We start from the raw sequence: 19,191 nt of genomic DNA on the forward strand, positions 1-19,191 counted from the left end.
GACTAATAAAATTGAGAATGATTCTGAGTTTTGGACCAAATATACGGCACCACACAACAATAAATTATTGTTGTGAGAGCCCGTGACCTACTCGCTAGATTCGCTTCGGCGAATGGCGAAGGTCGTCACCCAAGTGGAGGGGATTTCAATTTTCATTGGGGTCTCGGCGTTTGCTCGCGCCTAGTCAATTGTTCATACATGGTCCCAAAGTGAGGAATGAGCTGCTTACTACACAGGTGTGTTAGCTAAGCAAGTTCTTCCTCAGGCGACCTAATTGAATATCACAACAGGAATAAAGGTTAAAGAATAAAGAAAACTCTTAGAAATTTTCCGAGCTCAATTCCTTATACCAATTACATTTTATTCCAAACTCGCCAAGTTACAAAACTCTCACAAGAAGTTTGTTAAGAGATCTTATGGGAGAAATTCAAATTTCAGAGTTCATACCGAGAATAAACAGATATTTAGGCTGTATACATTTAAGTAGAATTCTTACTTAGAAACTAGTATATGTCTATATAACTGAAGCATTACCCTGCCATCCCCCTCCCCCTTCCCTCCCAACCCCCCCTGCATCTCCTGCTCCTACCTCACACACCCTCCCTCCCCCCCCTTACCTCCCAACCTCCCGCGTTACCTGTGTTTACCTTATGCTGCCAGCCAGACGTTGCCTTCAGGTCACCTCCATAATCTTATCTTATCCATAATATCTGGACCGTCCCTTCCCCTCTCTCTCTACCTGTTACCGTACACCCCTTTCCTTCGTATTGTTCATTCATAATTCCGTACATCGTAATGTTTGTTCCTTTTCATTAAACTAGTCAGTTTTACACAAATAAACAAAGTCAGTAAGCAAGGTCTAGCTAACATTCCTCGCCTTAGTTTTACTAATACATCTTCTTTAGTATCCAATCATTTTCTTCGAGATTTAAAACATAGCTATTTCAAAAGTATTAAAATACAATAATTTAGTTATCGACCTCCAGCTCCTGTCCCCCGCCATAGTTCCCTCTCATATCCTCGTTAATACCTAACCAATCCCCCTAAAATTTTAAAACAGCCATAAATCGTATGTAGTAAAATAAATCATGTTAGTAAGCAAGTTCTAGCTCCTGTCCCCGCCTTAGTTTATCCCCGTAACTTCTTTACTAACAGTCCAATCCCTCTAAAATTTTAAATATTCATATTTCAAACGTAGTTCAATACGGTAATTTAGTTACCGAGCTCCAGCTCTTGTCCTCCACTTTAGTTCCCTCTCACATCTTCGTTATTAACTCATTATTTTTCATGAAATTTAAACCCACCATACTTCTAACTGAGTAAGTAAAGATATCACATTTACCAAACTCTAGCTCTTATCATCCGCCTTAGCTCTCTCTCGTATCTTCGTTATTACCTAATCAATTTCCCTGAAATTTCAACCTCTGTGTATTTCAGACAGTAATAAAGATAAAGTCAGTTACTGAGCTCCGGCTCTTGTCCCCCACCTTAGTTCTTTTGTACAAGTTCTTTAGTAACAGATCATTTTCCCAAAAATTTATAGCATATATTCTTCAAAGTTAGTAAATCAAATCAAAACGGTTAACGAGCTCCAGCTCTCGTCCCCCACCTTAGTTCTCTATCATAACTTTGTAAATAACCAATAAATTTTCATTAAATTTTTAACATAGCTGTTTCATAGTAAATAAGATCAAATCAGTTACTGAGCTCCAGCTCTCGTCCCCCACCTTAGTTCAATGTTCATCAAATTATTTCAGATCATGCCCCTCTCCAGTCTATCAAAGTAAACATCTTTACCTTTAATACCCTTTTTGTACTTGGCTATGTAATATTCACACGGTCATATAACACCTTAACATGTATCAGAGAGTGTCTTTGATTTCTCGAAGAGTAACTTTGGTGTCTCAAAGGATGCCTTTGATGTCTTACCTTGAGGCTACCTTGAGGTGCTTCCGGGGCTTAGTGTCCCCGCGGCCCGGTCGTCGACCAGGCCTCCTGGTTGCTGGACTGATCAACCAGGCTGTTAGACGCGGCTGCTCGCAGCCTGACGTATGAGTCACAGCCTGGTTGATCAGGTATCCTTTGGAGGTGCTTATCCAGTTCTCTCTTGAACACTGTGAGGGGTTTGCCAGTTATGCCCCTTATGTGTAGTGGAAGCGTGTTGAACAGTCTCGGGCCTCTGATGTTTTGAAGAGCGTCTTTGACTATTTTTCTTAATCATTGAAGTATACTGTTAGTTACAAAAGTGTAGAACGATGTTCCATTTTACTATTTTTAGTTGAGGAAAGACAAGAAAATATGATGACGGAGACTATTTTTTTGTGCTCCCCAAAGTATAATGTCAGTTAAGAACAGCGATGAAAGATATCTTTGGCTATTTTGTCTTACTTGACGTAACATAATGGCTGTTAAGAAATGATGAACAAGACTATTTTCAGTTACATGACGATGGATAAAGTTAGTTATGAACAGTATTGGAAAGTTTCCTTTAACTATTTTTAGCTAAGAGAAAGGTTGTTTTAGTTAAGAACAGTGATGGTAAGAAATATTAAGTTGACTATGAGAATTACTTTGACATAGTTTTGTAAATAAAACTGGGTGACTAAATTTGTTGGGGGAACTGTATTGCTGATGATAATATTTGACAAAGAACTAGTTAGTGAATGGAAGAAACAATTGGTTTAATCCCATTTATACTAACTCTCTGTTTCCTTTGGAATAGCCATGCCCTAATCCAACTTAATATAGCATCCCCAATACCATGAGCCTCTATTTTTTTAATCAGTCTTTCATGTGGCACTGTATCAAAAGCTTTGCTAAAGTCAAGGTACACAACATAAGGTTCTTCAAATCCTTTGTTATCCACTTTGGGTCATTAGTATTCGATCTATTCAATTTGTATGGTTCCTGTGCTTTGCTTAGAATATTCTTAAATAAGTTATATTTTGAATCCACATCGAAATCCCCTTTTACGTCACTCATCGCTGGGTTCATGTCCTGCTCCAAGACCGGCCCACCCTCCCCCCCATGCCCAAGACATTCCAGTCCATTTGACCCAAAAAAAATCTTAGGCTATTGAAATCAGCTTTTCGAAAATCTGGCACCTTAACAGAATTTTCTCCAACAGGTCTATTCTATTCTATGCTAAATCTGATTTTTTGTGATCACTGTTCCCTCACTCAATATTTTGATGTTATTAATTTGTGTTTCCCTGTTAGTTAACACTAAATCTAAAGTATTATTTTCCCTCGTTGGTTTCTTAATGTGTTGGCGAAGAAAGCAATCGTCAATTAATTCTAGAAAATCTTCTGCTTCATTATTCCCTGTTCTGTTAGACCAATTTATTCCACTGAAATTAAAGTCCCCCATGACGTAAATACTGCTAGACCTAGATGCTCTAGATATTTCATCCCATAGGTGCTTTGCTTCCATCCTGTTTAAGTTTGGTGGCCTGTATATAGCTCCTATTATAAGATTATTTGTTCTTTCGTTTGATTCTATCCAAATAGTTTCTGTATGTGGCTCAGTTTTGATTCCTTCTTTTAGACTACATTTCAAATTTTCCCTAACATATATGGCTACTCCCCCTCCTCGTCTGAGGAGGGGGAGTATGAGCATTAATGCATTGATCCTTTGGTTTTAAATTCTTACTAATCATATCTCCCAGATCCCTTTCGCAATCCGACTTCGCAATCTCAACACCATCTAGCTTGTATCTTGTAACTCTATCATCATTACCTAACCTCAAAACTTTACATTTATCAGCATTAAACTGCATCTGCCAATCTTTTGACCATTTCAAAACCCTATTTAGATCAACTTGAAGTGATAGTGAGTCTTCTTCCATGTTAATTTCCCTACCGATTTTTGTATCATCTGCAAATTTGCAAATGTTGCTACTCAAACCTGAATCTAAATCCTTTATATATATTATAAACAACAGAGGTCCCAGGACAGAGCTTTGAGGCATTACACTTACAACATTTTTCCACACTGACTTAACCCCAATTATAATAACTCTGTTTCCTTTGGTATAGCCATGCCCTAATCCAACTTAATATAGCACCCCCAATACCATGAGCCTCTATCTTTTTAATCAGTCTTTCATGTGGCACTGTATCAAAAGCTTTGCTAAAATGAAGGTAGAAGGTAGACAACATCACAATCCTTACCACTATTAACTGCCTCAACTATTAGATTAAGGAATGTGCTAACGAGAGGCTGGGTCCTTCCTTGGAACCGCTTGTAACGCCATGTTTTAAAGGAACGTGTCTTATTGGTGGATCAAACTGCACTAGGGATGAAGACCTTAGAATGAAGGTGACTGCAGAAGGCCTTATTTCAAAAACATATGAAGCAGCTTTAACTCAACGTAGTTCATATTTATGTACACTGAATGAGTATTTTGATTTGTTATATGCTACAGTGAGGTGTTGGTGGAGATGTTTTTGAGGGAATGTGAGACGTGTACAGGACTAGCAGCATAATAATATATTATTATACTATTCATAATTCAGTAATATTTGGAATACTACTGAATTCCCTGTTGAAGTCTCCATGTCTGGGGGAGGGGTCGGTTTCATACAAATGGGTGATAGTGGATTTTCATTTTATTTCCCTATGCTCGATAAATAATCCTTGAAGAAAGATTGACAAAGCTTAAATTACTTTCTCTAGAAATGCGAAGAAATAGAGGTGACATGATAGAGGTGTGAGTGAATGGACATGACAGAGGATATTAATAACCTATTAAAAGCATTAACATGAGACAGAACACGAAACAATGGGTATAAATCAAGTAAGTTTAGTTTTAGGAAAAATGACCTGGGTAAATGCAGGTTTGGTAACAGGGGCGAACGCAGCGATACATGTTACTTCATGCTCTGTGGTGTTCCCCTTTGTTTCATACGAATGGGAGACAGTGGATTTCATCCATCCCTATGGTCAGTAAACGATCCCTGACCAGACACTATAAATTTAAAGCTTCCAGATAAGTAAGGGCGACAAATTGGTCCTTTTGAATATTAATGTAGTGTTATTATTATTATTATTGAAAGGGAATATTAATAGGGAATAGACCTGCTGCAGTTCATCTAATAGCGCTAGTTGATGTTTTTGTTAACATTGATTGAAAGTAAATAGGAGATCCTGCAAAAGGCCATCTGCAATTTCATTTCTTATGTTCAATATACAATCTTAGCTAGAAAAATATCTTTGAAAATGGGAAACAGCATGGAAATTACATCATTAAGGAAAACGGGGCATTATGGGTGAAGATGAATGCACCTGTGCTGTTGCAACCCGTTCTCGCAAATTTAATAAGTCAATATTGACTTATTAAATATGTGCATAGGTGACATACTTAACATAATAGATACCCTTAAAAAGATTCATAGAAAACACCGACCTTACCTAACCTACTTAGTATGTTAAGATAAGCATCTTATTGCTTTGTAATTACAATTATTACCTAACCTATAATAGGTATAGGTTAAGTAATAATTGTAATTACGAAGCAATAAGATGCTTATCTTAAGATACTAACAAGGTTAGGTAAGGTCGGTGTTTTCTATGAATCTTTTTAAGGGTATCTATTATGTTTAGTATATCACCTATGCACGTAGTTAATAAGTCAATATTGACTTTACGAATTTGCGAGAACGGGTTGGCTGGTCGCCGAGGTAACGGATAACACCTGGGGCCATAGACTGGCTTTTTAATTCCCTTGAACGTGCCTTTTCAGGGTCACGGAGCTAACGAAATTTAGGTGCAACCAGAGGCGGCCTTTTAATCCCCTTGAGCTAAATGCTAAGGACCTGGAGACGAGCAATCACTCAACGGGGAGTAACGAAAAACACACGCCCCAAGTACCGGCCGCCGGCATTTGTAACAAAAAACACACGCCCCAAGTACCGACAAAAATGTCTATGATTACGGTGCATATCAGAAATCTCATCGGGGTAACGAAAAACACAGACCCCCAAGTACCGGCCGTCGATAAAAGCAAAACGGCCGGTACTTGGGGGCCATTTCCACTATTAGTGAATAGTTCCGTTAATACTCTCATGGCGGGTAGAGTGAATAGTTCCGTTAATACTCTCATGGCGGGTAGAGTGAATAGTTCCGTTAATACTCTCATGGCGGGTAGAGTGAATAGTTCCGTTAATACTCTCATGGCGGGTAGAGTGAATAGTTCCGTTAATACTCTCATGGCGGGTAGAGTGAATAGTTCCGTTAATACTCTCATGGCGGGTAGAGTGAATAGTTCCGTTAATACTCTCATGGCGGGTAGAGTGAATAGTTCCGTCAATACTCTCATGGCGGGTAGAGTGAATAGTTCCGTCAATACTCTCATGGCGGGTAGAGTGAATAGTTCCGTTAATACTCTCATGGCGGGTAGAGTGAATAGTTCCGTTAATACTCTCATGGCGGGTAGAGTGAATAGTTCCGTTAATACTCTCATGGCGGGTAGAGTGAATAGTTCCGTTAATACTCTCATGGCGGGTAGAGTGAATAGTTCCGTTAATACTCTCATGGCGGGTAGAGTGAATAGTTCCGTTAATACTCTCATGGCGGGTAGAGTGAATAGTTCCGTTAATACTCTCATGGCGGGTAGAGTGAATAGTTCCGTTAATACTCTCATGGCGGGTAGAGTGAATAGTTCCGTTAATACTCTCATGGCGGGTAGAGTGAATAGTTCCGTTAATACTCTCATGGCGGGTAGAGTGAATAGTTCCGTTAATACTCTCATGGCGGGTAGAGTGAATAGTTCCGTTAATACTCTCATGGCGGGTAGAGTGAATAGTTCCGTTAATACTCTCATGGCGGGTAGAGTGAATAGTTCCGTTAATACTCTCATGGCGGGTAGAGTGAATAGTTCCGTTAATACTCTCATGGCGGGTAGAGTGAATAGTTCCGTTAATACTCTCATGGCGGGTAGAGTGAATAGTTCCGTTAATACTCTCATGGCGGGTAGAGTGAATAGTTCCGTTAATACTCTCATGGCGGGTAGAGTGAATAGTTCCGTTAATACTCTCATGGCGGGTAGAGTGAATAGTTCCGTTAATACTCTCATGGCGGGTAGAGTGAATAGTTCCGTTAATACTCTCATGGCGGGTAGAGTGAATAGTTCCGTTAATACTCTCATGGCGGGTAGAGTGAATAGTTCCGTTAATACTCTCATGGCGGGTAGAGTGAATAGTTCCGTTAATACTCTCATGGCGGGTAGAGTGAATAGTTCCGTTAATACTCTCATGGCGGGTAGAGTGAATAGTTCCGTTAATACTCTCATGGCGGGTAGAGTGAATAGTTCCGTTAATACTCTCATGGCGGGTAGAGTGAATAGTTCCGTTATTGTATGATTATGGAGGATGGTTCTGCTTGTTTGTGAATGTATTCAAGAATTTGTAACGTTCTTACATCATGAGTTTTGTCTATTATCCAAGTATTTTTATGAATTTATTTATTGTTTATTTATTTTTAATAAAAATACATTTGAATATTTTTTTTTAAATTTGAATAGAATAGAATAAATATAAAAGAGAGAGAGAGAGAGAGATAGAGAGAGAGGGGTAGGGTGAGAGAGAGAGAGAGAGAGAGAGAGAGAGAGAGAGAGAGAGAGAGAGAGAGGGAGGTAGGGTGAGAGAGAGAGAGAGAGAGGGTGGGTGGGGAAGATTAAGAGAGAGAGAGAGAGAGAGAGAGAGAGAGAGAGAGAGAGAGAGAGAGGTAGGGTGAGAGAGAGAGAGAGAGGGTGGGTGGGGAAGATTAAGAGAGAGAGAGAGAGAGAGAGAGGGTGGGTGGGGAAGATTAAGAGAGAGAGAGAGAGAGAGAGAGAGAGAGAGAGAGAGAGACAGAGACAGAGAAGGGTAGGGTGAGAGAGAGAGAATGAGAGGGGGGGGAGATTAAGAGAGAGAGAGAGAGAGAGAGAGAGAGAGAGAGAGAGAGAGAGGGGGAGATCAAGAGAGAGAGAGAGAGGGGTAGGGTGAGAGAGAGAGAGAGAGAGGGGGGGGGGAAGATCAAGAGGGAGAGAGATGGTATTTCCAAGATAAAGACATCCTGCAGGAGGAGGTCGCCGGGGTGATGACAGTCGCCAGTAGAAGCCGCTGCACACCACTAGACTCCTCGACCTCTCGGGTGGACCTTCAACTACTCTCTCAAGGTAATTCTTCACAACGTTGCATGTTGATGGCACCCATTGTGCACCCATCCTCATACTCTGAGTCTACATACTCGTCCTGTCAGTCTACATACTCATGCTATCAGTCTACATACTAATGCTGTCAGTCTACATACTCATGCTGTCAGTCTACATACTCATGCTGTCAGTCTACATACTCATGCTGTCAGTCTACATACTCATGCTGTCAGTCTACATACTAATGCTGTCAGTCTACATACTCATGCTGTCAGTCTACATACTCATGCTGTCAGTCTACATACTCATGCTGTCAGTCTACAAACTCATACTATGAGCCTACATATTCATACTGTGAGCTTACATACTCATACTGTGAGCCTACATACACATACTGTGAGTCTACATACTCATACTGTGAGCCTACATTCATACGGTAAGCCTACATACTCATACTGTGAGTCTACATACTCATACTGTGAGCCTACATACTCATACTGTGAGCCTACATACTCATACTGTGAGCCTACATACTCATACTGTGAGCCTACATACTCATACTGTGAGTCTACATATTCATACGGTAAGCCTACATACTCATACTGTGAGCCTACATACTCATACTGTGAGCCTACATACTCATACTGTGAGTCTACATATTCATACGGTAAGCCTACATACTCATACTGTGAGTCTACATACTCATACTGTGAGCCGACATACTCATACTGTGAGCCTACATACTCATACTGTGAGCTAGTCTACATACTCATACTGTGAGCCTACATACTCATACTGTGAGCCTACATACTCATACTGTGAGCCTACATACTCATACTGTGAGCCTACATATTCATACGGTAAGCCTACATACTCATACTGTGAGTCTACATACTCATACTGTGAGCCTACATACTCATACTGTGAGCCTACATACTCATACTGTGAGTCTACATACTCATACTGTGAGCCTACATACTCATACTGTGAGTCTACATATTCATACGGTAAGCCTACATACTCATACTGTGAGTCTACATACTCATACTGTGAGCCGACATACTCATACTGTGAGCCTACATACTCATACTGTGAGCCTACATACTCATACTGTGAGCTAGTCTACATACTCATACTGTGAGTCTACATACTCATACTGTGAGCCTACATACTCATACTGTGAGCCTACATACTCATACTGTGAGTCTACATACTCATACTGTGAGCCTACATACTCATACTGTGAGCCTACATACTCACACTGTGAGCCTACATACTCATACTGTGAGTCTACATACTCATACTGTGAGCCTACATACTCATACTGTGAGCCTACATACTCATACTGTGAGTCTACATACTCATACTGTGAGCCTACATACTCATACTGTGAGCCTACATACTAGTCCTGTGCGTCCACATATTTGTCCTGTGAGTGGTAGCATTACAACTACCAGTACTGTAACTACCAGTACTGTAACTACCAGTACTGTAACTACCAGTACTGTAACTGCCAGTACTGTAACTGCCAGTACTGTAACTGCCAGTACTGCAACTACCAGTACTGTAACTACCAGTACTGTAACTACCAGTACTGTAACTACCAGTACTGTAACTGCCAGTACTGTAACTACCAGTACTGCAACTACCAGTACTGCAACTAGCAGTACTGTAACTACCAGAACTGTAACTACCAGTACTGTAACTACCAGTACTGTAACTACAATACTGTAACTGCCAGTACTGTAACTACCAGTACTGTAACTACCAGTACTGTAACTACCAGTACTGCAACTACCAGTACTGGCAGTTACAGTACTGGTAGTTACAGTACTGGTAGTTACAGTACTGGTAGTTACAGTACTGGTAGTTGCAGTACTGTACAGTAGCCAGTACTGTAACTACCAGTACTGTAACTGCCAGTACTGTAACTACCAGTACTGTAACTGCCAGTACTGTAACTGCCAGTACTGTAACTGCCAGTACTGTAACTGCCAGTACTGTAACTACCAGTACTGTAACTGCCAGTACTGTAACTGCCAGTCCTGTAACTGCCAGTACTGCAACTACCAGTACTGTAACTACCAGTACTGTAACTACCAGTACTGTAACTACCAGTACTGTAACTACCAGTACTGTAACTGCCAGTACTGTAACTACCAGTACTGTAACTGCCAGTACTGCAACTACCAGTACTGTAACTACCAGTACTGTAACTACCAGTACTGTAACTACCAGTACTGTAACTACCAGTACTGTAACTACTAGTACTGTAACTGTCAGTACTGTAACTACCAGTACTGTAACTACCAGTACTGCAACTACCAGTACTGTAACTACCAGTACTGTAACTACTAGTACTGTAACTGTCAGTACTGTAACTACTAGTACTGTAACTGTCAGTACTGTAACTACCAGTACTGTAACTACCAGTACTGCAACTACCAGTACTGCAACTACCAGTACTGTAACTACCAGTACTGTAACTACCAGTACTGTAACTACCAGTACTGTAACTACCAGTACTGCAACTACCAGTACTGGCAGTTACAGCACTGGTAGTTACAGTACTGGTAGTTACAGTACTGGTAGTTACAGTACTGGTAGTTGCAGTACTGTACAGTAGCCAGTACTGTAACTACCAGTACTGTAACTGCCATTACTGTAACTACCAGTACTGTAACTGCCAGTACTGTAACTGCCAGTACTGTAACTGCCAGTACTGTAACTACCAGTACTGTAACTGCCAGTACTGTAACTGCCAGTACTGTAACTGCCAGTACTGCAACTACCAGTACTGTAACTACCAGTACTGTAACTACCAGTACTGTAACTGCCAGTACTGCAACTACCAGTACTGTAACTACCAGTACTGTAACTACCAGTACTGTAACTACCAGTACTGTAACTACCAGTACTGTAACTACTAGTACTGTAACTGTCAGTACTGTAACTACCAGTACTGTAACTACCAGTACTGCAACTACCAGTACTGCAACTACCAGTACTGTAACTACTAGTACTGTAACTGTCAGTACTGTAACTACCAGTACTGTAACTACCAGTACTGTAACTACCAGTACTGCAACTACCAGTACTGTAACTACCAGTACTGTAACTACCAGTACTGTAACTACCAGTACTGTAACTACCAGTACTGTAACTACCAGTACTGTAACTACCAGTACTGCAACTACCAGTACTGTAACTACCAGTACTGTAACTACCAGTACTGCAACTACCAGTACTGTAACTGTCAGTACTGTAACTACCAGTACTGTAACTACCAGTACTGTAACTACCAGTACTGTAACTACCAGTACTGCAACTACCAGTACTGTAACTACCAGTACTGTAACTACCAGTACTGCAACTACCAGTCCTGTAACTGTCAGTACTGTAACTGTCAGTACTGTAACTACCAGTACTGCAACTACCAGTACTGTAACTACCAGTACTGTAACTGTCAGTACTGTAACTGTCAGTACTGTAACTACCAGTACTGCAACTACCAGTACTGCAACTACCAGTACTGTAACTACCAGTACTGTAACTACCAGTACTGTAACTACCAGTACTGTAACTGTCAGTACTGTAACTACCAGTACTGTAACTACCAGTACTGTAACTACCAGTACTGCAACTACCAGTACTGTAACTACCAGTACTGTAACTACCAGTACTGTAACTGTCAGTACTGTAACTACCAGTACTGTAACTACCAGTACTGTAACTGTCAGTACTGTAACTACCAGTACTGTAACTACCAGTACTGTAACTACCAGTACTGCAACTACCAGTACTATAACTACCAGTACTATAACTACCAGTACTGTAACTACCAGTACTGTAACTACCAGTACTGTAACTGTCAGTACTGTAACTACCAGTACTGTAACTACCAGTACTGTAACTACCAGTACTGCAACTACCAGTACTGTAACTACCAGTACTGTAACTACCAGTACTGTAACTGTCAGTACTGTAACTACCAGTACTGTAACTACCAGTACTGTAACTACCAGTACTGCAACTACCAGTACTGTAACTACCAGTACTGTAACTACCAGTACTGTAACTGTCAGTACTGTAACTACCAGTACTGTAACTACCAGTACTGTAACTGTCAGTACTGTAACTACCAGTACTGTAACTACCAGTACTGTAACTACCAGTACTGCAACTACCAGTACTGTAACTACCAGTACTGTAACTACCAGTACTGTAACTACCAGTACTGTAACTACCAGTACTGTAACTACCAGTACTGTAACTGTCAGTACTGTAACTACCAGTACTGTAACTACCAGTACTGTAACTACCAGTACTGTAACTACCAGTACTGTAACTACCAGTACTGTAACTGTCAGTACTGTAACTACCAGTACTGTAACTAGCAGTACTGTAACTGTCAGTACTGTAACTACCAGTACTGTAACTACCAGTACTGTAACTACCAGTACTGCAACTACCAGTACTGTAACTACCAGTACTGTAACTACCAGTACTGTAACTACCAGTACTGTAACTGTCAGTACTGTAACTGCCAGTACTGTAACTACCAGTACTGCAACTACCAGTACTGCAACTACCAGTACTGTAACTACCAGTACTGTAACTACCAGTACTGTAACTGTCAGTACTGTAACTACCAGTACTGTAACTACCAGTACTGTAACTACCAGTACTGCAACTACCAGTACTGTAACTACCAGTACTGTAACTGTCAGTACTGTAACTACCAGTACTGTAACTGTCAGTACTGTAACTACCAGTACTGCAACTACCAGTACTGTAACTACCAGTACTGTAACTGTCAGTACTGTAACTACCAGTACTGCAACTACCAGTACTGTAACTACCAGTACTGTAACTACCAGTACTGCAACTACCAGTACTGCAACTACCAGTACTGTAACTACCAGTACTGTAACTACCAGTACTGTAACTGCCAGTACTGTAACTACCAGTACTGCAACTACCAGTACTGTAACTACCAGTACTGTAACTGCCAGTACTGCAACTACCAGTACTGCAACTACCAGTACTGTAACTACCAGTACTGTAACTACCAGTACTGCAACTACCAGTACTGTAACTACCAGTACTGTAACTGCCAGTACTGCAACTGCCAGTACTGCAACTACCAGTACTGTAACTACCAGTACTGTAACTACCAGTACTGTAACTGCCAGTACTGTAACTACCAGTACTGTAACTGCCAGTACTGTAACTGCCAGTACTGTAACTGTCAGTACTGTAACTGCCAGTAGTGCAACTACCAGTACTGCAACTGTCAGTACTGTAACTGTCAGTACTGTAACTACCAGTACTGCAACTGTCAGTACTGTAACTGCCAGTACTGTAACTGCCAGTACTGTAACTGTCAGTACTGTAACTACCAGTACTGGAACTACCAGTACTGTAACTACCAGTACTGCAACTGTCAGTACTGTAACTACCAGTACTGTAACTACCAGTACTGTAACTACCAGTACTGTAACTACCAGTACTGCAACTGTCAGTACTGTAACTGCCAGTACTGTAACTGCCAGTACTGTAACTGCCAGTACTGTAACTGCCAGTACTGTAACTGCCAGTACTGTAACTGCCAGTACTGTAACCACCAGTACTGTAACTGCCAGTACTGTAACTGCCAGTACTGTAACTGCCAGTACTGTAACTGCCAGTACTGTAACTACCAGTACTGTAACTGCCAGTACTGTAACTGCCAGTACTGTAACTACCAGTACTGTAACTGCCAGTACTGTAACTGCCAGTACTGTAACTGCCAGTACTGTAACTGCCAGTACTGTAACTACCAGTACTGTAACTGCCAGTACTGTAACTGCCAGTACTGTAACTACCAGTACTGTAACTGCCAGTACTGTAACTGCCAGTACTGTAACTACCAGTACTGTAACTACCAGTACTGTAACTGCCAGTACTGTAACTGCCAGTACTGTAACTGCCAGTACTGTAACTGCCAGTACTGTAACTGCCAGTACTGTAACTGCCAGTACTGGGATCTACCATGAGCTTAACAAGGGGTCCAGGAAGGGGTCCTGACATGAATAAAATGTCAGTATAAGTTACGTTACAGCTTGACTGTAAGTTATTTACAGACAGTTATAAGAGGAGGAAGGTCCAGGTAATTCAACAGTCGACAGATGTACTAATCTTGACTGTTACTGGCATAGCCAACAGTTACACTTGTGTTACTGACTTAGCCAACAGTTACACTTGTGTTACTGGCATAGTCAACAGTTACACTTGTGTTACTGGCATAGTCAACAGTTACACTTGTGTTACTGGCATAGTCAACAGTTACACTTGTGTTACTGGCATAGCCAACAGTTACACTGGTGTTACTGGCTTAGCCAACAGTTACACTTGTGTTACTGGCATAGCCAACAGTTACACTTGTGTTACTGGCATAGTCAACAGTTACACTTGTGTTACTGGCTTAGCCAACAGTTACACTTGTGTTACTGGCATAGCCAACAGTTACACTTGTGTTACTGGCATAGTCAACAGTTACACTTGTGTTACTGGCATAGTCAACAGTTACACTTGTGTTACTGGCATAGTCAACAGTTACACTTGTGTTACTGGCATAGTCAACAGTTACACTTGTGTTACTGGCATAGCCAACAGTTACACTTGTGTTACTGGCATAGCCAACAGTTACACTTGTGTTACTGGCATAGCCAACAGTTACACTTGTGTTACTGGCATAGCCAACAGTTACACTTGTGTTACTGGCATAGCCAACAGTTACACTTGTGTTACTGGCATAGCCAACAGTTACACTTGTGTTACTGGCATAGCCAACAGTTACACTTGTGTTACTGGCATAGCCAACAGTTACACTTGTGTTACTGGCATAGCCAACAGTTACACTTGTGTTACTGGCATAGCCAACAATTACACTTGTGTTACTGGCATAGCCAACAGTTACACTTGTGTTACTGGCATAGCCAACAGTTACACTTGTGTTACTGGCATAGCCAACAGTTACACTTGTGTTACTGGCATAGCCAACAGTTACACTTGTGTTACTGGCATAGCCAACAGTTACACTTGTGTTACTGGCATAGCCAACAGTTACACTTGTGTTACTGGCATAGCCAACAGTTACACTTGTGTTACTGGCATAGTCAACAGTTACACTGGTGTTACTGGCATAGCCAACACTTACACTGGTGTTACTGGCATAGTCAACAGTTACACTGGTGTTACTGGCATAGTCAACACTTACACTGGTGTTACTGGCATAGTCAACAGTTACACTTGTGTTACCGGCATAGCCAACAGTTACACTTGTGTTACTGGCATAGCCAACAGTTACACTTGTGTTACCGGCATAGCCAACAGTTACACTTGTGTTACCGGCATAGCCAACAGTTACACTTGTGTTACTGGCATAGCCAACAGTTACACTTGTGTTACTGGCATAGCCAACAGTTACACTTGTGTTACTGGCATAGTCAACAGTTACACTTGTGTTACTGGCATAGCCAACAGTTACACTTGTGTTACCGGCATAGCCAACAGTTACACTTGTGTTACTGGCATAGCCAACAGTTACACTTGTGTTACCGGCATAGCCAACAGTTACACTTGTGTTACTGGCATAGTCAACAGTTACACTTGTGTTACTGGCATAGCCAACAGTTACACTTGTGTTACCGGCATAGCCAACAGTTACACTTGTGTTACTGGCATAGCCAACAGTTACACTTGTGTTACTGGCATAGCCAACAGTTACACTTGTGTTACTGGCATAGTCAACAGTTACACTTGTGTTACTGGCATAGCCAACAGTTACACTTGTGTTACTGGCATAGTCAACAGTTACACTTGTGTTACTGGCATAGCCAACAGTTACACTTGTGTTACTGGCATAGCCAACAGTTACACTTGTGTTACTGGCATAGCCAACAGTTACACTTGTGTTACTGGCATAGTCAACAGTTACACTTGTGTTACTGGCATAGCCAACAGTTACACTTGTGTTACCGGCATAGCCAACAGTTACGCTTGTGTTACTGGCATAGCCAACAGTTACACTTGTGTTACTGGCATAGCCAACAGTTACACTTGTGTTACTGGCATGGCCAACAGTTACACTTGTGTTACCGGCATAGCCAACAGTTACACTTGTGTTACTGGCATAGCCAACAGTTACACTTGTGTTGCTGGCATAGCCAACAGTTACACTGGTGTTACTGGCATAGCCAACAGTTACACTTGTGTTACTGGCATAGCCAACAGTTACACTGGTGTTACTGGCATAGCCAACAGTTACACTGGTGTTACTGGCATAGCCAACAGTTACACTTGTGTTACTGGCATAGTCAACAGTTACACTTGTGTTACTGGCATAGCCAACAGTTACACTGGTGTTTAACTGTTGACTATTCCAGCACAGTAGTACACACAAATTCAGTAGTGCACACCAGCACAGTAGTACACCGCAGCACACTAGTACACACCAGCACAGTAGTATATACCAGCACAGTAGTGCACAAAAACACAGTAGTACACACCAACACAGTAGTACATTCCAGCACAGTACTACGCTCCATCGTGACCACAGACAGGTGACACCGTGACCACAGCCAGGTGACACCGTGACCACAGACAGGTGACACCGTGACCACAGCCAGGTGACACCGTGACCACAGACAGGTGACACCGTGACCACAGCCAGGTGACACCGTGACCACAGCCAGGTGACACCGTGACCACAGCCAGGTGACACCGTGACCACAGCCAGGTGGCACTGTGACCACAGCCAGGTGACACTGTGACCACAGCCAGGTGACACAGTGACCACAGCCAGGTGACACTGTGACCACAGCCAGGTGACACTGTGACCACAGCCAGGTGACACTGTGACCACAGCCAGGTGACACTGTGACCACAGCCAGGTGACACCGTGACCACAGCCAGGTGACACTGTGACCACAGCCAGGTGACACCGTGACCACAGCCAGGTGACACTGTGACCACAGCCAGGTGACACTATGACCACAGCCAGGTGACACCGTGACCACAGCCAGGTGACACTATGACCACAGCCAGGTGACACCGTCGTGATCCTAAACTTTCCTGTTCCAACAGGACCGAGAAGGAGGATCTAACCAGGACAAGAAATATGTCGACCAAGAGGGAATGTTCGCCGCCGTTACCTGCACCTCAAGGTAAACAGTTCAGCACCCGAGGCCAGCCTGCAGCTCAAGGTAAACAGTACAGCACCCGAGGCCAGCCAGCACCTCAAGGTAAACAGTACAGCACCCGAGGCCAGCCAGCACCTCAAGGTAAACAGTACAACACCCGAGGCCAGCCAGCACCTCAAGGTAAACAGTACAGCACCCGAGGCCAGCCTGCACCTCAAGGTAAACAGTACAACACCCGAGGCCAGCCAGCACCTCAAGGTAAACAGTACAACACCCGAGGCCAGCCTGCACCTCAAGGTAAACAGTACAGCACCCGAGGCCAGCCTGCACCTCAAGGTAAACAGTACAACACCCGAGGCCAGCCAGCACCTCAAGGTAAACAGTACAACACCCGAGGCCAGCCAGCACCTCAAGGTAAACAGTACAGCACCCGAGGCCAGCCAGCACCTCAAGGTAAACAGTACAGCACCCGAGGCCAGCCTGCACCTAAAGGTAAACAGTACAGCACCCGAGGCCAGCCAGCACCTCAAGGTAAACAGTACAGCACCCGAGGCCAGCCTGCACCTCAAGGTAAACAGTACAGCACCCGAGGCCAGCCTGCACCTCAAGGTAAACAGTACAGCACCCGAGGCCAGCCTGCACCTCAAGGTAAACAGTACAGCACCCGAGGCCAGCCTGCACATCAAGGTAAACAGTACAGCACCCGAGGCCAGCCAGCACCTCAAGGTAAACAGTACAGCACCCGAGGCCAGCCTGCACCTCAAGGTAAACAGTACAGCACCCGAGGCCAGCCAGCACCTCAAGGTAAACAGTACAGCACCCGAGGCCAGCCAGCACCTCAAGGTAAACAGTACAACACCCGAGGCCAGCCAGCACCTCAAGGTAAACAGTACAGCACCCGAGGCCAGCCTGCACCTCAAGGTAAACAGTACAACACCCGAGGCCAGCCAGCACCTCAAGGTAAACAGTACAACACCCGAGGCCAGCCAGAACCTCAAGATAAACAGTACAGCACCCGAGGCCAGCCTGCACCTCAAGATAAACAGTACAGCACCCGAGGCCAGCCAGCACCTCAAGGTAAACAGTTCAGCACTCGAGGCCAGCCTGCACCTCAAGATAAACAGTACAGCACCCGAGGCCAGCCTGCACCTCAAGATAAACAGTACAGCACCCGAGGCCAGCCAGCACCTCAAGGTAAACAGTACAGCACCCGAGGCCAGCCTGCACCTCAAGATAAACAGTACAGCACCCGAGGCCAGCCTGCACCTCAAGGTAAACAGTACAGCACTCGAGGCCAGCCAGCACCTCAAGGTAAACAGTACAGCACTCGAGGCCAGCCTGCACCTCAAGGTAAACAGTACAGCACCCGAGGCCAGCCAGCACCTCAAGATAAACAGTACAGCACCCGAGGCCAGCCTGCACCTCAAGGTAAACAGTACAGCACCCGAGGCCAGCCAGCACCTCAAGGTAAACAGTACAGCACTCGAGGCCAGCCTGCACCTCAAGGTAAACAGTACAGTACCCGAGGCCAGCCTGCACCTCAAGGTAAACAGTACAACACCCGAGGCCAGCCTGCACCTCAAGGTAAACAGTACAACACCCGAGGCCAGCCTGCACCTCAAGGTAAACAGTACAACGCCTGAGGCCAGCCAGTAATTCAAGGTAAACAGTACAGCACCCGAGGCCAGCCTGCACCTCAAGGTAAACAGTACAACACCCGAGGCCAGCCAGTAATTCAAGGTAAACAGTACAACACCCGAGGCCAGCCTGCACCTCAAGGTAAACAGTACAACACCCGAGGCCAGCCTGCACCTCAAGGTAAACAGTACAGCACCCGAGGCCAGCCTGCACTTCAAGGTAAACAGTACAACA

At 43.3% G+C, this 19,191-nt stretch overlaps 2 protein-coding genes across 2 annotated transcripts in view; one reads left to right on the forward strand and one right to left on the reverse strand.

Moving 5' to 3' along the window:
* Positions 1 to 6,038: 6,038 nt before the first annotated feature.
* Positions 6,039 to 16,725, reverse strand: LOC138351661 (uncharacterized). Its single transcript, XM_069303674.1, has 3 exons — positions 16,691 to 16,725; positions 15,336 to 16,554; positions 6,039 to 7,322 (listed from the first exon to the last, which is right to left on the reverse strand). Exons 1-3 carry the CDS (start codon positions 16,723 to 16,725, stop codon positions 6,039 to 6,041), a joined length of 2,538 nt encoding a protein of 845 aa, XP_069159775.1.
* The window catches only part of LOC123772615 (uncharacterized), a 71,506-nt gene continuing 60,367 nt past the window's right edge, over positions 8,053 to 19,191 (forward strand). Inside the window, exons 1-2 of the mRNA XM_069303598.1 lie at positions 8,053 to 8,158; positions 17,264 to 17,343. Coding sequence (XP_069159699.1) covers positions 17,298 to 17,343 — 46 coding nt within the window. The 5' untranslated portion in view covers positions 8,053 to 8,158; positions 17,264 to 17,297. The remainder of the gene's footprint in view (positions 8,159 to 17,263; positions 17,344 to 19,191) is intronic.

Source organism: Procambarus clarkii, chromosome 50 (assembly GCF_040958095.1).
Source record: "Procambarus clarkii isolate CNS0578487 chromosome 50, FALCON_Pclarkii_2.0, whole genome shotgun sequence".
NCBI lineage: Eukaryota > Metazoa > Arthropoda > Malacostraca > Decapoda > Cambaridae > Procambarus > Procambarus clarkii.